Source organism: Chiloscyllium plagiosum, chromosome 5 (assembly GCF_004010195.1).
Source record: "Chiloscyllium plagiosum isolate BGI_BamShark_2017 chromosome 5, ASM401019v2, whole genome shotgun sequence".
NCBI lineage: Eukaryota > Metazoa > Chordata > Chondrichthyes > Orectolobiformes > Hemiscylliidae > Chiloscyllium > Chiloscyllium plagiosum.
The window spans coordinates 114,973,062-115,000,679 of NC_057714.1; the positions used below are offsets into that span (position 1 = coordinate 114,973,062).

The 27,618-nt window shown below is 41.9% G+C and overlaps 1 protein-coding gene across 2 annotated transcripts in view; it reads right to left on the reverse strand.

The window, feature by feature from the left end:
- mindy4 (MINDY lysine 48 deubiquitinase 4) overlaps positions 1-27,618 on the reverse strand; it is a 186,465-nt gene that overhangs the window by 64,220 nt on the left and 94,627 nt on the right. For both annotated transcript variants that reach the window (XM_043690847.1, XM_043690846.1), the window contains exons 12-13: positions 23,457-23,522; positions 13,771-13,838 (exon numbers count right to left, since the gene is read on the reverse strand). In XM_043690847.1, coding sequence (XP_043546782.1) covers positions 13,771-13,838; positions 23,457-23,522 — 134 coding nt within the window. The remainder of the gene's footprint in view (positions 1-13,770; positions 13,839-23,456; positions 23,523-27,618) is intronic.

Consider the following 27,618-nt stretch of genomic DNA (forward strand, 5'->3'; position numbering starts at 1 on the left):
GCACAGAAACAGACCCTTTGGTGGAATTCATCAATGCTGATCAGATATCCTGAATCAATCTAGTCTCATTTGCCAGCACTTGGCCCATGTCCCTCTACACCCTTCCTATTCATATACCCATCCAGGTAATTTTTAAATATTATTATTGTACCAACCTCCATCACTTCCTCAGGCAGCTCATTCCATACATGCATCACCTTCTGCGTCAAAAGGTTCCCTCGAAATCTTGCCCTCCTCACCCAAAACCTATGACCTCTAGTTCTGGACTCCCCCCACCACAGGGAAATGGATAAGGTAAATAGACAATGTCCAGAACTAGAGAACATAGGTTTAATGTGAGGGGGGAAGATTTAAAAGAGACCTAAAGGGCTTTTTCATGCAGAGGGTGGCGAGTGTATGGATTGAGCTGTTAGGGGAAGTGGTGGAGGCTGGGACAATTACAACAGTTAAAAGGCATCTGGATGAGTACATGTTCTCTGAAACGATCTGCAAGTTGGCATCTTCCAATGGCGGAAGATGAGGCGTTCTTCCTCCAGGCATCATTTTCCAAGTCGAAAGGCCAACTTGCGGATTGTTTCAGAGAACATCTCTGGGAAACCCGCACCAACCAACCCCACCGCCTAGTGGCTTAACATTTAACTCCCCCTCCCACTCCACCAAGGACACCTGGAGGAAGAATGCCTCATCTTCCACCTTGGCACCATGCAACCATATGGGATCAATATAGATTTCACCAGTTTCCCCATTTTCCCTCCCCCCACCTTATCCCAGTCCCAAGCCTCCAACTCGGCACCGCCCCAAAACGTCACTCTCTCAGGTCAAACACTAACTTTGTTAGTGAACCCATCGACAAAGGTGGCACCATTCCTTACTTTTTGGAGGCTCAATGCCAACTCTTGAGCACTTCTTCCTACCTCCCCGGGACCCCACATCCGAGCATCAAGCCATTGTTGCCAGGAATGTCATCAACCTCATTACCTCCAGAGAACATCACCCCCAATGCCTCCAACCTTATAGTCTCCCAAAACCGTACAGCCCGCTTCTACTTCCTTCCCAAAATCCACAAACCAGATTGTCCCAATAGACCCATTGTATCAGCCTGTTCCTGCCCCACCAAACTCATTTCCATCGAAGAAGGAAGTCATGTCACCAGCGATGTTTTGGAAGGTGGCATCATCTAAACAGAAACAGCATAACCAAAGGAACTGGGAGAATGGGACGGAATCCTTGCAGGACATGGAATGTGAAAAGGTGGAGTGAAGGTAGTTATGGGAATCAGCTGCTTTGTAGTGGATGGCAGTGGACAGTTTATTTCCCGAAATGGAGACAGAGAGGTCAAGGAAAAGAAGGGAAGTGTCAGAAATGGACAGTGTGAAAGAGATAGAGGGGTGGAAATTGAAGGCAAAATGAACAAACTTTTCAAGATCCAGGCATTAGAGTGTTTCCTATGCACTGTGGTTGACAGGGTCCTCAACCACATCTAACCTATCACCCGTGCCCTTTCCCCTTCCCATTACTCACAACAGTGTATTCGGGTGCCCGTTGTCCTCACTTTTCATTCCACTAGCCTTTGCATTTTAAGGAACATCCTCCACAATTCAGACAACTCCAACAGAACGCCACCAACAAACACATCTTCCCCACTCCCCCAATTACTTTTCGCAGGGATTGTTCCCTCCAGGGCACCCTAGTTCATTCCTCGACCACTAACACTACTCCCTCTTCCTACGGCACCTTCCAATGTAACTGCAGAAGGTGCCCCTTCACTTCCTCCCAATTCACTGTCAAAGGCCTGAAACAGTCTTTCCAGGTGAAGCAGCATTTCACCCGTACCTCCTCTAATCTTGAGTATTGTATTCACTGCACCCAATGTGGCCTACTCTACATTAGGAAAAACAAATTCACACCAGGTGACTGCATTACAAATGCACACCAGGTGACTGCATTGCAGAACATCTCTGGTCAACATGCAAGCAGGACCCTGACTTGCCCGCAGCTGGTAATTTTAACACAGCGCCCTGCTCGCATGCCCACCTATCTGTTCTCGGCATATTGCAAAGTTCCAGTGAATCACAGAGCAAAGAGAAGGAACAATATCTCATCTTCAAATTAGGCACTCTACACCCTTCTGGGCTCATTGTCGAGTTTAACACCTTCAAATTGTAAACGCACTCCTATTCTTTCAGCTTCACTTGTTACATTCTCTGACCCCATGACCTCTCTCCCCTCAGCCTACCCAAGTAGGACTGCCTGTTTTTTCCAGTCTGGCAGTTAGTCGCATCATTATTTTGCCATTTTCTCACATTCCAATTACTTAATGTGATTTATCAACATCCTTTCTCCACCAGCATTGCACACAACCACTCCCTCCACACCATTACATAAATGCTGCCTCCTCCACACCAGCACTGATGAAGAGTCATGTAGACTTGTAATAGTAGCTTGCTTTCTCTCCATCGATGCTACCTGACCCGCTGTGATCTCTAGCATTTTTTATTTTTAATACAGATTCTACCATTTGCAGTAACTTGCTCTTACATGTTTACCCTAGTTTTTTGAACTATGTAAATATCTTTCCATGAACATAACAGGGATCATTAGTTTCATAAGTTAAAAAGATATAGAAGCAGAATCAGATCATTCGGCCAGAGTCTGCTCCGCCATTCGACTATGGTTGATATGCTCCCCACCCCCTTATTTCCTGCCTGCGCCCCTTAATCCTTCAATCCAATTACCAATTAAAAATCTAACTTCTCTTCAAGTTTACTCACTGCCTCAACATCCACTGCACCTTCGGGTAGAGAATGCCGGTCCGCCCTCGAAGGCGAGACCGTCGGCAGAACCTCCGGATCAAACCCGGCTGAGCTACCCGGCTTAGAAGTCTCAAAGTCGGTATGAGCAGTCAAGTTCGCTCCCATCACAATTTGGACCGCTTGCCAATGTTGGAAATGCATGAAAGCCGGCCTGAACACGGGGGGCCGGTCCGCTCTTTGGGAGAAGTAGTTTCTCCTCAACTTAGTCTTATGACAAGGGGTAGCAAATTTAAAACAATGAGCTCTCATCCTAGAATGTGGGAAGCATCCTCTCCATGTCTACTTCATCCACACCTTTGATCATCTTGAATACCTCAATTTGATCTCCCCTCATTCTTCTAAATTCCAGAAAGTATAGGCCTAAACTGTTCAATCTCTCTTGATATGGCAAACCCCTCACCTCTGGGATCAATCTAGTGAACCTCCTCTGAACTGCTTCCAAACCTGCTATATCTTTCCTCAAATAAGGGGATCAAAATTGTGCACAATAGTCCAGATGCAGTCTCACCAATGCCTTGTATAGTCACAACAGTACTTCCTTAACTTTATATTCTATTCCTTTAGCTATAAAAGCCAACATTCCATTTGCTTTATTATCTGCTGTACCTGCATGCTAGTTTTATGTAACTCATGAACGAGGACACCCAGATATCTCTGCACCTGAATACCCCGAAGTCTTTGCCTTCCCATTTTTCTGGCCAAAATGCATGACCTCACACTTATCCACGTTAAACCCCATCTGCCACATTTGGCCCACCCTCCTAACTATCTATATCTATTTGTAAGGTTCTTACTTCCTCATTGCAATCTACCATCCTGCCTATTTTTGTGTCATCTGCAAATTTGACTCGGGCCAAATCTGTCCTCATGTTATTATATATCCTATGTAATTTCCTTTGTTTAATTCTGGAACACCAGCATGAAACTCCACTTTCTCACTCCCAAACAGTTGATAGTTACTTGCTCTCTTGGAGAATGCTGAATTTAGTCATTGTTCCAGAAAGATAAGCGAACTTGTCAGAGCAGTAACCCATACCCACTATTTTGAAATTAAGAAAAATTGTCCATCTTTTGTCAAAATATTACCTTCAAAGACTGACACGCATGCAACCCCCATGGTTCCTCTGAACCTGCAGCAAGGTTAGATCTGTACCATCAAGTAAAGGTTGCCTCTTCCCCCTCCTTCTACCAAGGTACATCAACTCACACCTCTATATATTAAACTCCAACTGCTTGCAAGGATCCATATCATCCTTGCTGCTTACTACTCCTCCAAGGCTGCTATCGCTGGCAAATTTTGAAATTTATTCTTGTCACGTCCACAACAGGTATTTTATTAAGTGTCTGTAAAATGAAAAAGCATTTCGCATTTACAGATCCATTTTAATGTTTGTGCTTCAATTAAAATTTGAGAAGTTGGTTTAAACAAACCTTTAAAGAAAAGGATGTTGCCTGGTATGGTAGGAAGATCGTATGAGGAAAGGCTGAGGCACTTGGGGCTGTTTTCATTGGAGAAAAGAAGGTTTAGGGGTGACTTGATAGAGGTGTACAAGATGATCAGGGGTTTAGATAGGGTTGACCATGAGAACCTTTTCCCTTGGATCGGCGCAACATCGAGGGCCAAAGGGCCTGTACTGCACTGTATTTTTCTATGTTCTATGTTAGTTTACTGCATTTCCACATGCAGTTATTCAAGTAAAGACAATGAAGTTATTAGCTGAAAATACAAAGAATACGCATAGGCAAGGATAAAACACATGCAAAGATGAAAGTAACGTCTGTCTCTAAGACTGTTACTTAGTGTCATCAATTCAGAGCTATGCAGCACGGAAACAGACCCTTTGGTCCAACTCATCCATGCCAACCAGATATCCTAAATTAATCTAGTCCAAGTTGCCAGCATTTGGCCCATGTTCTTCTAAACCCTTCCTATTCATGTAGCATCCAGATGCCTTTTAAATGTTATAATTGTACCAGCCTCCACTACTTCCTCTGGCAGCTCATTTCATACACACACTACACTCTGCATGAAAAGGTTGCCTCTTAGGTCCTTATAAAATCTTTCCTCTCTCACCTTAAACCTTATGCCCTCTTGGACTCCCCCTCCCTGGGGAAAAGACCTTGGTTATCCATGCCCCTCACGATTTTAAAATCTTTTATAAGTTCACCCCTCAGCCTCCAACGATAGAGGGAAAACAGCATCAGCCTATTCAGCCTCTCCCTATAGCTCAAACCCTCCAACCCTGGCAACATCCTTGCAAATCGTTTCTGAACCCTTTCAAATTTCACAACATCCTTCCTATAGCAGGAGACCAGAATTGATCGCAGTATTCAGTGGCCTAACTAATATCCTGTACAGCCGCAACATGACCTCCCAACTCCTATACTTAATGCACTGACCAATGAAGGCAAGCGTACTAAATGCCTTCTTCACTATCCTGTCTACCTGTGACTCCACTTTCAAAGAACTATGAACCTCCACTCTAAGCACTCTTTGTTCAGCAACACTCCCCAGGACTTTACCATTAAGTGTATAAGTCCTGCCCTAATTTGCCTTTCTAAAATGTAGCACCTCACATTTCTCCAAAGTAAATTCCTTTGCCACGCCTCAGCCCATCGGCCCATCTCATCAAGGTCCCATCATACACTATACCTCCAATAAGATCATGACTCCACACTCCCTTCTATCTTTAATAACCTTTCACATCCTTGCTTATCAAGTATCCATCACCTATGCATTAAAAATATTCAAAAACTCAGTTTTATAGAAACATAGAAAATAGGTGCAGGAGTAGGCCATTCAGCCCTTCGAACCTGCACAACCATTCAATATAATCACAGCCGATTATGCAATTTCAGTCTCACATTCCTGCTTTCTTGGCATATCCTTTGATCCTTTTAGTCACAAGGGCCATATTCAGCTCCCTCTTGAACTTATCTAATGGTCTAGGCCCAACAGCTTTCTACGGTCAAAACTTCCACAGGTTCACAACTCTTTCAGTGAAGAAATATCTTCGTCATCTCAGTCCTGAATGGCTTACCCCTTATTCTAAGGCTGAGACCCATAGTTATGAACTACCCCAACATTGGGAACGTGCTTCCAGCATCGAGCCTGTCCAGTGCCATCAGGATTTTGTGTGTTTCTACAAGGTCCCCACTCATTCTTCTAAATTCCAGTGAGTACAAGCTCAGGCGATCCAGTCTTTATTCATATTTCAGTCCTGAAATGCAGATTGAAACAGATATAAACTTGAGTACGCTTGATAGTGTGGATATTTCCCCATGTGGAACAAATTAGTACTGGAAGGGACAGTATAAAAAGGGATATTCCAGAGATGGAAAGAATATTTTTCAGTCAAACGTTGTGGCACATGAATCTGTGAAATTCTCTTCCCCAGATAGCAGGTTCCTTGAATATTTTCAAATACAGAAGTAGCTAGATTCTCAATTAACAAGGAAATCAAAGGGTCCAATAGGTAGTCAGGAAAGTGGATTTGAGGCCACAATCTCAATGGTGGAATAGCCTCCAGGGCCTGACTGGCTCCTAATCTATATTCTGTATGCATTTTGGAAAAGCAGATCTTAGTAGGACTTATACACTTAATGGTAAGGTCCTAGGGAGTGTTGCTGAACAACGAGACCTTGGAGTGCGGGTTCATAGCTCCTTGAAAGTGGACTCGCAGGTAGATAGGATAGTGAAGAAAGCGTATGGTATGCTTTCCTTTATTGGTCAGAGTATTGAGTACAGGAGTTGGGAGGTCATGTTGCGGCTGTACAGGACATTGGTTAGGCCACCGTTGGAATATTGCCTGCAATTCTGGTCTCCTTCCTATCGGAAACATGTTGTGAAACTTGAAAGGGTTCAGAAAAGATATGGTAAAAACAATGACTGCAGATGCTGGAAACCAGATTCTGGATCAGTGGTGCTGGAAGAGCACAGCAATTCAGGCAGCATCTGAGGACAGGCATATGAGCTATAGGGCGAGGCTGAACAGGCTGGGGCTGTTTTCCCTGGAGTGTCAGAGGCTGAGGGGTGACCTTATAGAGGTTTACAAAATTATGAGGAGCATGGATAGGATAAATAGACAAAGTCTTTTCCCCGGGATCGAGGAGTCCAGAACTAGAGGGCATAGGTTTTCACGCAACTTTTTCACGCAGAGGGTGGTACGTGTATGGAATGAGCTGCCAGAAGGATGTGGTAGAGCCTGGTACAATTGCAACACTTAAGAGGCATTTGGATGGGTATATGATTAGGAAAGGATTGGAGGAATATGGGCCGGGCGCTGGCAGGTGAGACTCGATTGGGTTGGGATATCTGGTCGGCATGGACGGGTTGGACCGAAGGGTCTGTTTCCATGCTGTACATCTCTATGACTCTAAAGAATTTAACAGCTATCTAAACTAAAACCAATGCCATTGGGATAGAAAATTGCACGAGACATCAGGCATTAAATCTAGAATACACGCACTACTTTTACAGAGTTCTCCAAATGATCAAAGGCTGAAATGTCATGTTGCGGCGACAACAAAAGTGATAAGATGTAATTATGCTCTTCCTCTTTCCATCAAGAATGTGCCAGGAAACAACTGGAACGCCAGTGGATACAGCTGCATCATCCACATTTCAAGAACAAATGATATACAATCACCATGGATCTACCTTAACAATACTGCAACTGATATGGATCGAAAGAAATTATAAAGTTCCCAGACACAAACAGCAGAGGTGAAAGGATGAAAGCATGCAGCACTTCCTTGCTGACTTTGTGACTGCGATCCACCCACGAAAGGATTCAGTCACTTGGCTCTGTAAATTATTGTTATGATAGGTCACAGGAAAAACAGTCAAAAATCACGAGTAACAGTTTTCTGACGATACAAAGCAATTACAAAATCAATTGGTCAATTATTAATTATTAATGCCAATAAGTTTATACCCACAAGACTTTAGCAAGGAATTTAGTCAAAAGACACAAACCAGCCAAGCTGCAAATGCAAAATAAATTTAGAGAATGTTAAAGAGTTAAGTACCTCCTTAGGTGAAAGTTGTCTATCCAAATAATATGTGGGAATACCTAGACACTGATAGTTTAAAAAATGCTTACTCTTTATGCCTTGATTAAAGTAAAAATCACACAACATCAGGTTATAGTCCAAAAGGTTTAATTGGAAGCACACTAGCTTTCAGAGCGCTGCTCCTCAACCACCTGATGAAGGAGCGGCGCTCCGAAAACCTGTTGGACTTAACCTGGTGTTGTGTGATTTTTAACTTTGTACACCCCAGTCCAACACCAGCATCTCCAAATCTTGATTAAAGTAGTACATGGTCAGGGACAGGTCAAAATGGAGTATCCTCAATAGATTTTAATAACAGCAACATAAAAAAAAATCAACTGCAAGTTCTGTGCATGACACTGGAGGTTAGATCGAGGGGTTGTCTTTCAGGTGGGGGTGATCAGAAAGATTTGCCTGATTCAATAAAGGGATTGCTTTCATATTTTTTTAAAAACGTTAACAGTATACAAAAAAACATAACTAAAGAATCAAAGGTGTCTCTTTGTTCAGTTTGGGATAAAATTTGTACTACAACTACTGCTCTCATTAACTTAAAATGATTCCACAAAGAACTTAGAAATGTCAATGGCAGGAAGGTCATTAGATATGGTTACAAATAAGTGACGGCGATTACAGATTGATTAATTGCACTTCCCAGTTTCAACATAATGTGCGCAAAAGTCAAGAGTTAATTAATTAACCAAAACTATCAAAGCAAATTCTTCCTGTTCTTTCCACCCATGCAGTACACAAAATGTAATCTATTACTCGGAGATATTTGTGCTCCTCTAATACTGACTTCATCCATCCTCAATTTTTATTATTCCAAAGTTGGTATCGAGATTCTGAGCTTAGATTCCCTTATTAGTTTTGTTTTTGCATCTCTGAACTTAAAGTCACTGCTGAATATGTGTTTCCTTTACCCTCTGAACACATTTGCCAATATGACTTGTCAAGTACACCAGATGATTAAAGTTTCTTAATATTACTACATTTCCTTTGATACAAGTTCCAAATATTTCTTGCTTAATACTTTGAATGTATTAGATAAGGTGAAAAAGAATAAGAAAAACTATTTGCAGGTTGATTATCCAGTGGTTATAAATTGATCAGAAAAATAGATAGGAATTAGAATTTCCTGACGCAAAGCAAGATACACGATATTATTGGTGCGCCCCATCGATTAATTTAAATAACTGGACTGGTTTTGTTTTTACATAGCTGATTATTCTGGTGACTTAAGAGCTATTTATGTCTGCCTCAACACTAGATAGAGAATTTCCCAAGAATGGTCAGTTTCAGAGTCAGTATCAAAACAAATAATTTGGCTTGGCTTCACACAGACTATCAATAAATTGGAAGTTTCTGCATTTAATCCACCTATCATTTACCAAAAGCTCTCCCTGTAAATATGCTTCACTAAATGAAGCCAACATATGATCAGAAAAGTTCAGCAAATCAGCTTCTCAACTTCCAATGTGATATTTAGTCTAAGGGCACTTATTGTTTAAATTTTTTTTAAATCGACTAAAATATTTTTAATGCGTTAGTTACCCAACGTGGACTTAAAATGGCAACCCGGAGATTAAGTGTTCCATTGTCTACCAGTTGAGCTGCCCAAACTTTGTAAAAATACCCTATACAGCACAAATCTTTTTGTGATTAAGACCTCATCATTCCATACACGTACCACCTTCTGTGAAAAAAAGTTGCCCCATATCTTTCCCCTCTCACCCTACATCTATGTCCTCTAATTCTGGACTCCCCCACCCCAGGGAAAAAACTTTGCTGATTTACCCTATTCCATGCCTCCCATAATTTTGTAAACCTCTATAAGGTCACCCCTCAACCTCCGTCGCTCCAGGGAAAACAGCCCCAGCCTGTTCAGCCTCTCCTTATGCCTCAAATCCTCCAACCCTTGCAACATCCTTGTAAATCTTTTCTGAATCCTTTCAAGTTTCACAACATCTTTCCAATTGGAAGGAGACCAGAATTGCACACAGTGCAATTCCAACAGTGGCCTAACCAATGTCCTGTACAGCCGCAACATGACCTCCCAACTCCTGTACTCAATATTCTAACCAATAAAGGAAAGCATATCAAATGCCTTCTTCACTATCCTACCTACCTGCGACTCCACTTTCAAGCAGCTATGAACCTGCACTCCAAGGTCTCTTTGTTCAGCAACACTCCCTAGGACCTTACCATTAAGTGTATAAGTCCTGCTAAGATTTGCTTTCCCAAAATGCAGCACCTCGCATTTACCTAAATTAAACTCCATCTGCCACATCTCAGCCCATTGGCCCATCTGGTCCAGATCCTGTTGTAACCCTCTTCGCTGCCCACTACACCTCCAATTTTGGTGTCATCTGCAAACTTACTAACTGTACCTCTTATGCTCGCATCCAAATCATTTATGTACATGACAAAAAGTAGAGGAGTTTGTGAGACAAGATTTCCCACGCACAAAGCCATGTTGACTATCCCTAATCATCCTTGCCTTTCCAAATACAAGTACATCCTGTCCCTCAGGATGTCACCATCTATTTCCCTACAGTCTATATCTTCCATATCCTTTTCCACAGTAAATACTGATACAAAATACTCATTTAGTATCTCCCCCATTTTCTGCAGCTCCACACAAAGGCCACCTTGCTAATCTTTGAGAGGTCCTATTCTCTCCCTAGTTGCCCTTTTGTCTTTAATATATTTGTAAAAACCCTTTGGATTCTCCTTAATTCTATTTGCCAAAACTATCTCATGTCCGCTTTTTGCCCTCCTGATTTCCCTCTTAAGTATACTCCTACTTCCTTTATACTCTTCTAAGGATTCACTCGATCTATGCTACCTTCTTTTTCTTAACCAAACCCTCAATTTCTTTCGTCATCCAACAGTCCCTATATCCACCAGCTTTTCCTTTCACCTTAACAGGAATATACTTTCTCTGGATTCTCATTGTCTAATTTCTGAAGGCTTCCCATTTTCCAGCCATCCCTTTACGTGCGAACATCTGCCTCCAATCAGCTTTCAAAAGTTCTTGCCTAATACCGTCAAAACTGGCCTTTCTCCAATTACTTCAACTTTTAGATCTGGTCTATCCTTTTCCATCAATATTCTAAACCTAATAGAATTATGGTTGCTGGCCCCAAAGTGCTCCCCCACTGACACCTCAGTCACCTGCCCTGCCTTATTTCCCAAGAGTACGTCAGGTTTTGCACCTTCTCCAGTAGGTACATCCACATACTGAATCAGAAAATTTTCTTGTACACACTTAACAAATTCTTCTCCATGTAAACCCTTAACACTATGGCACTAAGTTAAAATCTTCTACCATAACCACCCTATTATTCTCTACAGATAGCGGAGGTCTCCTTACAAATTTGTTTCTCAATTTCCCTCTGACTATTCAGGGGTCTATAATAAGGTTATCATCCCTTTCTGCTGGTGTGAATCTTTTGTTCAAGAAGGGCAACAGGGATCATGGACTTCCATGATTCAGCCCATCGAGTTCATACCAACACTCACAGCATCTCAGTCCCCTGATCCTACTCATGTAACCCTATATTTTTTGGCTAATCCACCTAGCTTGCACATCCCTTGACACTATGGGAAATTTAGCATGGCCAATCCACCCAACATGCACATCTTTGGACTGTGGGAGGAAACAGGAGCACCCAGAGGAAACACACATACACATAGGGAGTGTTCTAAGGAAGGGTCACTCAACCCGAAACGTTAACTCTGACTCAGCTCCACAGACACTGCCAGACCTGCTGAACTTTTCTAGCAATTTCTATTTTTGTCTCAGACGTGGGGAGAGTGTGCAAACTCCACACAGACAGTTGCCAAGGGTCCCTCGTGCTGTAAGAAAGCAGTGCTAACCAATGAAACACCGTGCAGCCAGGATAAACTAGGTAATTAGAGACCAGTTAGTTTGACATCAGTAGGAGGGAAATTATTGGAAAAAATTCTGAGGGGCAGGATTTGTCATTACTTGGACAGGTGGGGATTGATCAGTGATAGCACAGATTTGTTAGAGGGTGATCCTACCTGACTAAGTTAATTTAACTGAATTTTTAGAAAAGGTGACTAAATAGATCAATGAGAGTATTGTAGTTAATGTGGTGTAAATGGACTTCAGTAAGGCCTTCAACAAGGTTACACATGGAAGGCTGGTCTAAAAGATAAGAGTTCATGGGAACTAAGGCAAGTTGGCAAACTGGATCCAAAATTGATTTACAAACAGAAGGAAAAGAGTGATGATGAAAAGTTGGTTTTGTAACATTAAGGCTGTCCCCAGCAGTGTACCACAGGGGTTGGAGATGGGACTTGTCCATTAATGACTTCGATGTGATTACAGAAAGTATAATTAGTAATAATAGCAAGATATAATTTGCAAATGACACAAAAATTGGTGTTGTTGATAGTGAGGATGCTAGTTTCAGGCTGCAGTCTGACATTAATCAGCTGGTAAATTGGGCACTATTAGAAGGATATGATGGCAATGCAGAGGATGCAGAGGAGATTCACCAGAGAGTTGCCTGGGATGTAAAGTTTCAGTTATGAGGAGAGACTAGATAGACTGGGTTTATTTTACTTGGAGCAGAGAATGATTTGACTTAAGTATACAAAATGATGAGAGGCATAGACAAATCAGATCTCTTCCCCATAGTGATGGAAAAGGTTTAGAGATATATGAGTCAAACGCAGGCATGTGGGACTGATTCAGCTTTGGAAACCTGGTCAGCATTGACAAGTTGCGCCAAAGGGCCTGTTTCCGTGCTGTATAACTGTGACTCATGGCAGACGTGCCTATGATCATAGGACATAAGTTTAAGGTGACGAATAAATGGTTTAGAACATATCTGAGAAAAATACATTTCTCCCAGAAGTTTGTCAATACATGGAACATGCTGCCTGACAGAATAATTAAGGCAGGTACTCTCAATATTTAAGCAGCATTTGGATGACCACTTAAAATGCCAGGAAATGGACCAAGTGCAGGTAAATAGGATTAGTGCAGTTTGTTGGTCAGCATAGACATGTGGGGGAGGGCTTCTTTTTTATATAAAACACTTTTTTTTTAAATTGCTGCATCATATGAAAGCAAATACAAATATGCAAGATTAATGCCAAGTTTTCAATTTTAAAACCTGGCAAGTCACCAAATTAAAAGCTTCAATTTTCAACATTAACACTTATTCAATAACACTGGCTTGAACACATGAACAAGGAGCAGTTGTAGTCAATTCAGCCCACCAGGCCTGCACTGCCATTAAATACGATAATGATTAATCTCATCTCAGTCTCAACTCCACTTCCTGCCCATTCTCCATAACCCTTCAATCCATTACTAATTAAAAATTGATCCATCTCCTCAAATTTATTCAGTGTCCAGGTGTCCACTGCACTTTGCAGGAGTGAATTCCACAGATTCGTATCCCATAGATGAGAAGGAATTACTTCTCATCTACTTTAAACTTGTCATTCCTTTGTCTAGAATTATGACCTCTTGTTCTAGATTTCCCATAAAACAGCCACTCTAGTCTACATTTCCAAACCCCTTTAGCATTTTACTCTCAATGTTACATCCAGGTTGTTCCTATTTGCTTCATTATCCACGCATGTGCTGACACATATTGGCAACAGAGGTCGAGTCATGTCTTACTGGCATTGTGGCACCACCTGAACATACATAGGTTTTGGTGGCCATCTTTGGTAACACATTGAGAACACGTGTTCCACTTTCCCACTGGTTAACAGTAAATAATAATAATACCCTGTCACTCACCTCCCTAACCCCACTCTGATCAGAAAATTAATTAAAACTTCAGTTTACAGAATTAAATATTTTCAACAAAATAAATATTGATATCTTACAAGCCAAAAAGAAAGTACTTACAGGTCAATGGATCTAGACAAAATGGCAGACAATGTCAGTAGAATACAGCCAAATGGTCCAATCTCAAACTAGAATGCAAGAAACAAACACAACAATTATCTTCTTTTCAAGCTGCTCAAACAGCGTTCTGATGTCCTGATAAAATACCGATAGAATCCATAAATGATATATTAAAGAGAGATTATTCAGCCTCTCATGCCTATGCGAGCACTCTCGACGACTTATCAATTAACTATAATTTGCTGGACTTTTCCAATACCCTTGCATGTTTTTTTTTCATTTTCAAGTATCTATTCACTTTCCTTTTGAAACTTACATTTATACTCTGATAGCTAGAGAGAAGGGTTATGGAGTAACTTTGTGACAGCTAGATTGGTCCTCAGAGTTTGAGGTCTCTCTGGTCCTTGGACATTCTCATGCTTGTGTTTATGATCTATTAGGAACATTAGATCAGGAGTAGGCCATTCAGCCCCTCAAGCCCATTCTACCATTCTAGATCATGGCTGATTATCTCTGGGTTCCATATCTCTTGATGTCATTAGTAACTAGAATTCTATCAATATTTGTCTTGAACTTGGTTAACAACTGAGCTTCCACAACCCTCTGGGACACAGAATTCCAAAGATTCATCACCCTCTGAGTGAAGAGGTTACTCATCTTAGCTCTCAATCCCTGGTTCTGGTGCCCACAACCAGGGGAAGCAGCCTTTCTGAATTTAATCTGTCAAACACTAAGAATGTTCTGTCTACGAGCCTGCATCTGGTTCTTGTAAACTTTAGAGAACAAAGACCGGGTGTCTTCAATCTGTACTCGTAGAGTAGTTCCGCCATTTCAGGAATCAGACTAGTGATGAACTTCTGATGCACTTCCTCCATGGGCAAGTACATCCTTCCTTAGGCACAGGAACCAGAAATAGACAAGGTCCTCCAGGTACACGGTCTACCCACTGAACTACACAATTGAAGCAAGACATGTTTGCTCCTGTACTTAAATCCTCATGTAATAAAGGCTAAGACTCTATTGGCATTCTGAATTGCTTGCTGCACCCACACACTAGCATTCAGCAATTTATGAACATCATTTCCTGGCATTTTGTTTGCTGTTGCATGGACATTTGTCATCGACAAGTGTTCCTCACTTCAAAGCCCAATAAGTTACTTGTGGACAACTGAATTTAATGGTGTGTTCACTCACTCCTGCCAGTTCGTCTGCAACTAAATATCCCCAACAGATTGAAAAGACAATAACGTAAATAACACTTGCAGTTAACAGGTGGTAGCTTTCTTTTAAGACAAGCAATTCCTTCAACAATCCTTGGCTTTTAAAACAGACCTTTTCCCATTTTGGCCCACAATCAAAAATATAGAAAAGATATAGGGTCTTTACATCTCAAGCATTTAATAGTAACATGTATGTGGCTGTAATCTCTCATATTTTTGATCAGGTACTTGGGCTGCCAGATGCCCTTCATCTCTATGCTGGCTGATTGATGAGGGCAGATTAGTAGATGTGATCTATATGGACTTCAGTAAGGCGTTCAACAAGGTTCCCCATGGGAGATTGATTAGCAAGGTTAGATCTCATGGAATACAGGGAGAACTAGCCAATTGGATACAAAACTGGCTCAAAGGTAAACTTACAAGGATGTTGCCAGGGTTGGAGGATTTGAGCTATAGGGAGAGGCTGAACAGGCTGAGGCTATTTTCCCTGAAGCATCGGAGGCTGAGGGATGACCTTATAGAGGTTTACAAAATTATGAGGGGCATGGATAGGATAAATAGACAAAGTCTTTTCCCTGGGGTGGGGGAGTCCAGAACTAGAGGGCATAGGTTTAGGGTGAGAGGGGAAAGATATAAAAGAGACCTAAGGGGCAACCTTTTCATGCAGAGGGTGGTACATATATGAAATGAGCTGCCAGAGGATGTGGTGGAGACTGGTACAATTGCGACATTTAAGAGGCATTTGGATGGGTATAGGAATAGGGAGGGTTTGGAGGGATACGGGCCGGTGCTGGCAGGTGGGACTAGATTGGGTTGGGATATCTGGTCAGCATGGACAGGTTGGACCAAAAGGTCTGTTTCCACGCCGTACATCTCTATGACTCTATGACCTGTATCCAAGGCAAGGTGAATGCAGGGACTGAAATTCTCAGCACAAGATTTCAAGCTTGACTCACCGTCCACTAAAATCAACGATGTCCAAACTGGACATTAGGGAACCCCAGATTACAATAGGCAGGTAATGCTGAACGTAAATGAGAATATCTTTACACTCTTTCATGTAGTGTGGACATCACTGACAAGGAGGAGAAAGTGAGGCCTGCACATGCTGGAAATCAGAGTTGAAGAGTGTGGAGCTAGAAAAGCACAGCTGGTCAGGCAGAATCTGAGGAACTGGCAAGACCCGCATTTGTTGCTCATCACTAAGTACCCTTGAACTAAGTGGCTTTTTGGGTCACTTCAGAAGGCAATTAAGAGCCAACCACATTTCTGTGGCTCTGGGGTTGTATGTAGGTTGTGTATATTAAAAAGCAAGCTACCAACTCTTATTGTGCGTTGTTTACACTGTTGTCTGTTTAACCTGTCGGGGTGCTTAGTTGCCAACAAACTGGAACTAGGAAGTGAGTATGACATGAGATTCAGCCAGCAAAAAGAATCTGACTGGAGCAATGACCACTCATCGATGACAAAGAGTCCATGTAGAAAAGAAAATTACAGGAAACGTTGTTCATTAATCACTGAAAGTTAGTGGGCAAATGTAACAAGCAATTCAGAATGTCAACAGTATGTTGAACTGAGTGGCTTTCTGGGTCATTTCAGAGGGCAATTAAGAGTCAATCACAAAGCTGTGGTTTGTTTGGCCAGACCTGGATGGTAGATTTCCTTCCTAAAGGAAGAACATTAGTGAACCAGATAGATTTTTACAACAATCAATGATATCTTCATGGCCAGCATTACTGATCTTACTTATTTAATTTAGTTTAAATATCACCAGATTGTGGTGAGACTTGAACCCCTGCCCTCAGGATTGATAGCCCGATCTTCTGGATTATTAACCCAGTGACATTACCACCATTTTATTTTATACTTCCTACTGAAGAACAAGTAATGGACTGGGAGTGAGTAAAATAATATTTTGAGTAAAATATTTGCAAGCACTTCCTCTGCATTATTCAAGACTGTTAAAGCTCTGATCTTTTTCAATTAGCAGCTTGATGTTAATACTTCTCTCTATTGATGCTGTGACATGCTGACTATTTCATTTTTATTCCACTTCTTTAACTGAACAGCCCATCACATTATCTCTGGCACTGTTTCAAGCTGATCAATCTGTCTTAAGATTCCCTGCATCTTTTTTTTTTAAATAGAACTGAATGTTTTTATAGAATCCCTACACTGTCAAAACAGGCCCTTCGGCCCGACAAGTCCATTTTGACCCTCCAAAGATTAACCCAGCCAGACCGATTCCCCTACCCTATATTTACACCAGATTATTGCGCCTAACATCCTTGAACACTATGGGCAATTTAGCATGGCCATAGTGTTTGGACATCTTTGGACAGTGGGAGCAAACTGGAGCACCCGGACTATGTCTGTGTGGAGTTTGCACAGTCACCAGAGGATGGAATCGAACCCGGTCCCTGGTGCTGCGAGGCAGCAGTGCTAATTGTGAACCACCGTGCCACCCTGTTGTATTCATTCTTTGTTCAACGAAGACAGGCATCACTAGCAACACCGCCATTATTGCTCATGCCTCAAGAAGGCAGCTAACTTCGGACACAATACGTTAAAACTGGCCCGAAGATGGGAAACCAACACCATCCAACAGAGAGACACCCGCGAACGAAATGACATCACCAACACAGGAAATGACACGACCAACGCAGGAAATGACATCACCAACGCACGGAAACCTAAACACATAATAGAAAGCGGGGCATAACACCAGCGCTTCACCGGAGGCTCACTGATGATGTTACCTAGTTTGGTGATGAAACGTCTGAAAACAAACCTTCCAGCTCAGTGAGCAAACTTACATTCAATAAAGAAGGCTAATAGAATGTTGTCCCTTATTTCAAGGGGTTTGTAGTATAGGAGTAGAGAAGTCATACTGTAACTATACAGGGTGCTAGTGAGACACATCTGGAGTACACTGGGTAGCTTTAGTCTCTTTTTTTAATAAAAGATATCACTTCATTGGAGGTGGTTCACTAGGATGTCCCTGGTATAGAGGAATTGGTTTATGAGCAAAGGCTAAACAAGTTGGAACTCTACTTACCGGATTTTAGAAGAATGTAAGGTGATTTCATTGAAATGTTTCTAATGGGGTTTGATAAGGGAATGCCAAGAAGCTATTTCCCCTCACAGGAAAGTCAAGGACCAGAGGCCATCGTCTCAGAATATGATAGCGCAAACGTGCAACTGAAAGAAGGAAGAATTTCTACTGAGGATTGAAAGTCTTTGGAACTCCTTGCCCTCATTGTTCCCTGTGGCAAAATCCTTGTGCATATTAAAGGCTGAGATATATAGATTCTTGATCAGTAGGGGAATCAAGGACTATGGAGTAAATGCAGGAAAGTAGACATGAGGAGTGTCAGATCAACCATGATCCTACTGAATAGTGGAGCAGGCCTGTGGGCCGAAAAACACACTCCTGTTCCTAGTTCTTATGGTGTTATGGTAATGCAGTGAAAATTCAGTAGAGTGATGCTGGGGCTAAGATGTGCCAGAGGGAGAGATAGATTCCGAGTCATACAGATGGAAACAGACCCTTCGGTCCAACCCATCCATGCCAGCCACATTTCCCAACTGGTGCCATTTGACTACGTTTGCTTCATATCCCTCTAAACTATTGTTATTCACATACCTGGCCAGATATCTTTCTGTACCTGCCTCTACCACTAGCTGACAGTTCATTCCATATATGCACCACCCTCTATGAAAATGTTCTTCAGGTCCATTTTAAATCTTTCCTCTCTCACCTTAAATCTAAGCCCTCTAGTTTTGAATTCCCCTTACCTAGAGAAAAAACCTTTGCTATTCCTCTTATCCACACCCTTCATGACCTTAGAAACCTTTATAAGGTCACCCTTCAACCTCCTACACTCCAGGGGTGGAAATCCCAGCCTATCCACATAACTCAATTGCCCCCCCTTCCCCTCCCCTCCCCACCCCCAGTAACACTCTTGTAAATCTTTTCTGCATTCTTTCCAATTTAATAACACCCTTCCTATAGCAGGGGAACCAGAACTGTACACATTACTCCAAAAGTGGCTTCACCAATCTCCTGTACAGCCGCAAGATGATAAACAAACTCCTATAAGTCAAGAATCAGAGCAAAGAACAAAGGGCACGGTAGTGAGATTGGTTTTCAGATTGTTGGGCGATAGATATTTTGGGTTAACTGAACCTTGAAGTGTAAAAGCTTTTCTTTAACAGGTCCTTGTAAAGATTTCTAAGAACAGATATTGGGCAATTACAATCATGCAAGTAGCATTAAAAATAGCCCAGTGCTGGAAACAGAAACAACATACACACAGTGGCCTCTGTGCTCAACAAAGGATGTCACACACATCACCACAAATATTTGGCTCTTTCACTGTTTACTCCATTTGACATACTGCACAGTAGTGTCAGGCTTTGTGGGGGAACTGCAGTTTCTTCCAGCAAATGCCTGCACGCTTAATTGCTCTCTGCATGATGCACTCTACAAATACCCCTTACTTCTCCCACTAGCATCAAAAGGCACACATCAAAGCCAAAAAACTGGAGCTGCTAGGGACCTGAAACAGATGATTAACACTAGAAAAAGTGCACACTAAATCAGTAATCCTGAGAAATAAAGTTAAGTTGCATTTATGTCACACCTTTGATGCAAATCAAATCCAAGGCACTTATTAGTCAGGTGATCAGACAAAATTAGGATCAGTGGTCGACAGCTTAGTCAAAGACAGTCTTTGAGCAGTAGCTTAAAGCAGATTGAGAAATGGAGGTACAAAGCAGTTTGGTAAGGAAATTCCAAACTTAAACATAGGTGGCTAAATGCAGGACCAATAACTGCAGATCAAAGAGAAGGATGTGCACAAGAGGCCTGTGTTGGAAGACACAGAAGGTTGCGAATTCAGAGTCATACAGACCCTTCGGTCCAACCATTCCATGCCGACTATAATCCCAAACTGAACTAGTCCTGCCTGACTGCACTTTGCCCATATCCCTCCAAATATTTCCTACTCATGAACTTATCCGTCTTTTCAATGTTGTGACTGTACCACCATTTCCTCTTGAAGTTCATTCTGCACACAAACCACTATGTAAAATTTACCCCTCATGCCTTTTTAAAATCTTTCTTCTCTTACTTTAACCCTATGCCACTTAGTCTTGAAATTCCACACCCTAGGGAAAAGATGTTTGATATTCACTCTACCCATGTCCCCCATTATTTTATAAACCTCTAAGGTCACCCCTTAACCTTCTATGCTCCAGTAAAAGAAGTCCCAGCCTATCTTTATAATTCAAACCCTCCATTTCCCAGCAAGGTCCTGGTAAATTTTTCTGATCTCTCTCCAGCTCAATAATATCCTTCCAATAACAAAGCAAACAGAACTGGACACAGTACTTAGCAAGATTTGAGAACTCTAGAATTCTACACACACTACTCTAGAAGAGGCCTCACCAATATCCTGTACAACCTCAACATAACATCCCAACCCCTACACTCAAAGGTCTGAACAATGAAGGTAAGCCTTCTGAACCACAATATCTATATGTGATTGTACAAATCCCACCTTTGTTTGTTTTACTAAAATGCAATAACTCACCCCGATCCAATTAAACTTCATCTGCCACACGTCAGCCCATTGACCTAATTGATCAAGATCTCCTTGTAAACTTAAGACAACCTTCTTTACTGTCCACTATACCACTAATCTTGGTGTCATCCATAGACTTACTAACCATGCCTTCTACATACTCATCTAAATTATTGATATAAATGACAAACAAAAGTGGACCCAGCACTGATCCTTGTGGAACACCACTGGTAACAGGCCTCCAATCCAAATAAAAACCCTCCACTATCACTTTCTCCTCCTGCTGGAGGTTACAGAGAAGAGGTCGTGTAGAGATTTAAAGAGATACAAATTTTACAAGCAAGTGTAGGTGGATCGGAACCAGAATAAGTCAGCAAATGCTGTAGCAATCGGTGAGCAAGATTTATAACAGGAAAGGGTGATTTTAGATGAGCTTGAGTTTAATGTTTGGGTTCAGCATGCAGTTCTGGCACAATGTCTATATTTGGAAAGTGAGAGTCTTTTAAAAGTAGTAAAGTGAGAATTCAGGTCCAGTGTATTCCTTTAAGAGCAAAGGTGAAAAGTCCAGAGAACCCTAGATGTCAAGGCATACCAAGAGTTTGATAAAGAAAAAGGAAGCATATGCCATGCATAGAGCATTAAAACGAGGAGAGTCCTTCGAAAGTATAAAGTGCGTGCAGGTGATTGTTTAATAAAGAAATTAGGAGGTCAAAGAGGGATCACAAAATACCATTGACAAGATAGGACTAAGGAAAAACTCTTATTTATAAAGGGAAGAGGACTGCCAAAGAAAGAATGGAACCCACTACAGATCAAAGTAGCAAACCGTGCAAGGAGCCAGTGGATGTAGGTGAGGTCTTAAATGAATACTTCTCATCTGTATTCAGACAGGAGAAAGAAATTGTTGGATTTCAGTTGGATGGTAAGGTTCTAGAACGCATGAAGATTAATAACGATTAATTTGATACTTTAGGGGGTGTAAGGATGCATATCTCCCTAGAATCTGACGTAATGCATCCCAGAATATTATGGCAGGAAAAGGGAGGAGATTGCTGGATCTCTGCTGGATATATTTAACACTCCATGGCCACAGGTGAAGTGCCAGATGACTGGAGGATAGCCAATGTGATTCCTTTGTTCAAGGGTAGCAGGGATAGGCTAGGACATTATGGACCAGTTAGTCTCATTTCAGTGGTAGTGAAACTATTGGAAAACATTCGAATTGCAGGGATTGATCAGAGACAGTCAGCACGGACATGTTAAAGGGAGTTCTGTCTAATTCATTTTTAAAAAAGGTGGCTAAATATATTGATACGGTTTTGCAATGGATGTGATTTGCATGGATTCCAGTAAGGCTTTTGACAAGGTTCCACATGAAAGGTTGGTTCAAAAGGTAAGAGCCCATGGGATCCAATGCAAGTGGCAAATTGGATCCAAAACTGGCTTGCAAAAGAAGGCCAGGAGTGATAGTGGAGTTTTGTTTTTGTAACTGGAAGCCTGTGACCAGTGGTGTGTCACAGGGTTTGATGCTGGGACCCTTGCTACTTATTATGAACATTAACAACTTAGATGTGAATATTGAAGGTATAATTAAGTCAGTTTGTACATGACATGAACATTAGTGATGTTGATAACGCGGTGGTCTCAGCTACTGATATTGATCAGCTGGTAAACTGACAGAGCAATGCAAGATAGAATTTAATTTTGATAAGTGTATGGTGATGCATTTTGGGTGATCTAATAAGGGAAGGATATACCACAATGAATGGGAGGTCCCTAAGCAATACTGAAGAACAAAGGGATGTTGATGTACGAGTCCCTGAAGATGTCATGACAGATAGACAGGGTGAAGGCAGAATACAGGATGCTTGCCTTCATTAGCTGGGGTGTAGAATACAGGAGCAAGAAAGTCTTGTTACTACTTTATAGAGACTTGGTTAGGCCACAGATGGAATAATGTATGCACTTCTGTTTGCCACACTATCAGAAGGACTTGACTGAACTAGACAGGATGCAGAGGAGATTCACTAGTATTACCCCTGGGATGAAATCAGTTATGAGGAGGAGCTGGGATTGCTTTTTCTTTGGAGCAGAGGTGGCTGATAGTGGAGGGATCTAATAAAACATTGTTAGAGACATAGACAAAGTAGATTGTAAGAATCTTTTCCCCATGGCAGAGAATTTTGCAGAAAGTATGTGTCTTAAGACCACAGCGCATCAGTTTAAGGTAAGGAGCAAGTGGTTTAGAGGAGATCTGAAGGAAGTTTGTTTTAATCTGGGTGGTAGATACATGGAACATGACTGAGAGGATGGAGGAGGCAGGTACTCTCACAACATTTAAGCAGCATCTGGATGAGCACTTGTTTTCCTTCAAGCAGAGGAGGCTGAGGGGTAAGAGTAGAACATGAGAATCTGCCCAATGATAGATGTGTGATGTGTCTAAGACCATGTAGTTTAAAGTGAGGTGTACCTGGTGTGGTGGAGATCAGAAGCAAAAAAAACCTTTCACTCAATGGGTGGTAGAAATATGGAATGCGTTGCCTGAGAGGGTGGTGGAGGCAGATATTTTGTTAACATTTAAGAAACATCTGGATGCAAACTGAAAATGCCAGAGCATAGAAGGATACCGGCCCAGTGCCATTAAAAGGGATTACTGTATTTGGTGTTTGTTGGTAAACACAGACATGATGGGCCAAAGGGCCTGTTTCTATGCTGTAAGACTCAGTGACTCCAGGGCTTGCATCCCAATCCCAAAACCACCTCTTCTTGTAGCAATACACTAACATGCCTGATCTGTATCCTTAATGAGCTTTTTATTTGCTTCCATTTTCTTTCGTACATTTGCTCAAACCAACAGAAGGTAGAGAGTAGCTCAAACCTGGCCAACATTTTGCTGAAGAAAAGTTGTCAGGTCCTGGAAGTTTGTCAGAGTGTTCAGTATAATCTGAAAGGGAACATATTTCACTTATTAGTTCAAAACAATAAGTTAACAAGGTTTGAATAAGTCCTGTATATTAATTTTAAAAATCAGTCTTGTTTATCTTCAGAGATTAACTATAAAATTTTGTACACCCATAGGCTCTAATATGGTTGAATCTAATGCACTTAATACAACTCTACTCACAGAACTTACCTTTATATAACATATTTGACAACATAAGAGATAGGAGAGAAGGCCATTGAGTCCTTTGAGCCTGTTTTGCCATTTGATAAGATTATGGCTGATCAGACAGTGGTCTCAACTTCAATAACATTTCACTAGAGTTCCCACTAACTTTACTCCTTAGTGGACTTCCAAGGTCAGCATGCTGCAGCGACTTCCGTGATCAGTAGTTAATGCTGTTAGCAGCATCAGCACACTGATAGCCATGCACGGATCTTGGAGAACTCAGGAGAAAGTGAGGACTATAGATGCTTGAGATCAGAGTCGAGAGTGAACGCTGGATAAGAACAGGCTGGTCAGACAGCATCCATATAGCAGGAGAATCAACATTTCGGGCATAAGCCTGATGAAGGGCTTATGTCTGAAACATTATCTCTCCTGCTCCTCAGATGCTGCCTGACTGGCTGTGCTTTCCAGCATACACTCTCAACTCTAGGAGAACGCATCCTTCTCCATGCTCTCAAAACAAGAATTCCATTGAGAACCACTGATGTTCTCAGAAAAAAAAATCCTCATCATTTCTATCTTATATGAGAGACTCCTCATCGCCAAACTATGCCCACTAGTCTTAGATTACCTAATGAGAGAAAATATCATCTTAACCATCGTTCAAGAAGGTAGCAAAGAGTACAATAGGTGAATGGGAGTGGGGATGGAGGTGATAGGTCAGAGAGGAGGGTGGAGCAGGTAGGTCGGAAGGGAGATTGGCAGGTACATTGGGAGGTAAGGGTAGATTGGCAGGTAAGAGAGATTGACAGCTCAGCACCATCAGTGGTGCTGGAAGAGCACAGCAATTCAGGCAGCATCCGAGGACAGGCAAAATCGACGTTTCGGGCAAAAGCCCTTCATCAGTTTATTCCTGATGAAGGGCTTTTGCCCGAAACGTCGATTTTGCCTGTCCTCGGATGCTGCCTGAATTGCTGTGCTCTTCCAGCACCACTGATCCAGAATCTGGTTTCCAGCATCTGCAGTCATTGTTTTTACCTTTTTAGCTCAGCACCATCCCCATGACCTGTCCTACCTGCCAATCTCCCTTCCCACCTATCTGCTCCACCCTCCCCTCTGACCTATCACCTTCATCCCCTCCCCCATTCACCTATTGTACTCTTTGCTACCTTCTCCCCAGCCTATCCCCCTACCCTGAAGGCTCTCTCCCTCCATTCCTGATGAAGGGCTTTTGCCCGAAACGTCAATTCTCCTGCTCCTCGATGCTGCCTGATCTGCTGTGCTTTTCCAGCACCACTCTGATCTAGACTCTGGTTTCCAGCATCTGCAGTCCTCACTTTTGCCGATTCAATGAGATCATGTCTGATTTGATAATCTGCAACTCCACTTTCTTGCCTTTTTCTCATAACCTTGATTCCTTTACTGATTAAAAATCTGTCTGTCTCAGCCTTGAATATACTCAACGACCCAGCCTCAGTCCTCTGAGGTGAAGGATTCCATAGATTCCCTACTCTCAGAGGAGAAGTTCTTCTTTAACTCTATCTTAAATGGACATCATTTTATTCTGTGATTATGCCTCTGGTCCTCAACTCTCCAGCAAGAAGAAACAAACTCTTTGCATCCACCCAGAAAAGTCCCTTTAAGAATGTTGTGTATGTCAAGAAAGTCATTCTTCTAAATTCCAATGAATGCAAGCACAATAACTCAACTCTCCTCATAAGAACATCCCTCCAACTAGATTATCAGGCTAGTATCAACCTGGTTGATAGAAGCTGGTGTTTGAAATCCAATACAGATAAGGGATTTAATTGGTCAAGTTGGTAAGTGGAAAAAGTAGTTTTGATTTTATGTTGCAAGCAATGGAGTTGTGATGAGAGCGAGTGTGCACTCCTCCAGTCTCCGTCATTACAGCACCTTTAATGACATTACAGTGTCAAGGAGTTGAGAGGTCAGAGAGCTTACAAAGGAGGATGCAAGTTAAAATTGGAGGTGCTGTTTAACTGAACCAATTTAGGTTATTGAGATCAGATTTGATAGCTGAATGAGATTTGGTGATAGCCTCGAGACATTTTCTGTCACTGGATAAGTAATCCAGAAATGCAGGTAAATATCTAGTGACCCAGGTCCCAATCCCACCACAGGAGATTTGAATTAAATGTTTTTAAGATTCTGGAATTAAAAGTCTAAAAATGATATAAAACCATTATCAATTGTCATAAAACCTATCTAATTCACTAACATCCTTACCTGGTCTGGCCTACATGATTCCTGGAGAAAGTGAGGACTGCAGATGCTGGAGATCAGAGCTGAAAATGTGTTGCTGGAAAAGCGCAGCAAGTCAGGCAGCATCCAAGGAACAGGAGAATCGACGTTTCGGGCATAATTCCTGAAGAAGGGCTTATGCCCGAAACGTCGATTCTCCTGCTACATGATTCCTGACCTACAGCAATGAGTCTTTATTGCCTCTTGAATGCCTGAACAAGCTACACAGTTCTACAAAACTAGTAAAAGGTCCCAAAAGGGATTGAAACTGGATTAGCTAACATTAACCTATGCACCAGAAATGAAGGCAAACTCAGCCCCATCAACCTTGCAAAAAGCTGCTCACTAAAATCTGGCGGCTCGTGCTAAAATTGGAGAGTTGTCATAGACTAGTCAAACAACAGCCTGACATAGTCACCCTCATGAGTCATACTTTGCAGATATCCACATCACCATCCCTGAGTATGGACTGGCCCACTGACAGGACAGACCCAGCAGAGGTGGCAGCACAATAATATGCAGGCACGAGCAAGCTGTCTGAACAGCACCTACAACAACTAAACTGCAGCAGTTCAAAAAGGTGACTTACCACCAGCCTTTGCAGGGCAATTAGGGAGGGCAAAAAATGTTGCTCCATAAAACATAGAACTGTACAGCACAGGAATGGGTTCTCCAGCCCACAATGTTGAGGCGAACATGATGTCAAATTAAACTAATTCCTTCTGCTTGCCCTTGGTCCATATCCCTCCATTCCTTGCATATTCATGTGCTTATCTAAAAATCCCTTAAATGTATCTATTGTATGTGCCTCCACCACCACCCCTGGCAGCATGTTCCAGACTCTCGTGTTAAAAAAAACTTGTTCCTCACATCTCTTTTGAACTTTCCCCCTCTCACCTTAAGTGCATGACCCCTACATTAGACATTTCAACTCTGGGAAAAAGATGCTGACCGTCAACTCCATCCGTGCATCTCATAATTTTATAGACTTCTATCCAGATAGCAAAGGCAACATCCCATGAATAACCTTTAAAATAAACAATATAGTTTTGATGGACCTCAAGTTTAATTAACATTTGCCTGTACCTGTGTTTTTGGTTTTTGCCGCTAGTTACCTATTATTTACTTATCTATGCTACTTAACTCTGTGATCTGTCTGTATTGCTCGCAAGACAAAGCTTTTCACTGTGCCTCGGTACGTGACAATAAATTCAATTCAATTCAATAAAGAGGGTATAGCATGGTAACTATGCCAAGAATGTTCTAGTGAGGACAAGTATAAAACTAAAGTTGTGAGACTATTTCAGCAGAAGAGGTGGAATTGGTAGATGGAATTAAACAGCTTGGATGTTTAATTGTAAGGCATTGTGAGGTTAAACTTTTACAATATGGAACAGGTCAGGCCACTGATGGAATACTGTATGCAGTTCTGTTCCACACTGAAGTTGGAACCAGACTTCCTTGCTCCTATATTCTACGATCTGGCTAAGACAAGTATTGTATATGCCACCTTCACCACCCTGGCTACCTGTGCTGACACTTTCAGGGATCTATGGACTTATACACCAAGGTTGCTTTGTTACTCAGTATTTTGTAGGGATCTACCATTCATTGTGTACATCCTTCCCATTATAGACCTCCCAAGATGCATCACCTCACACATATCAGC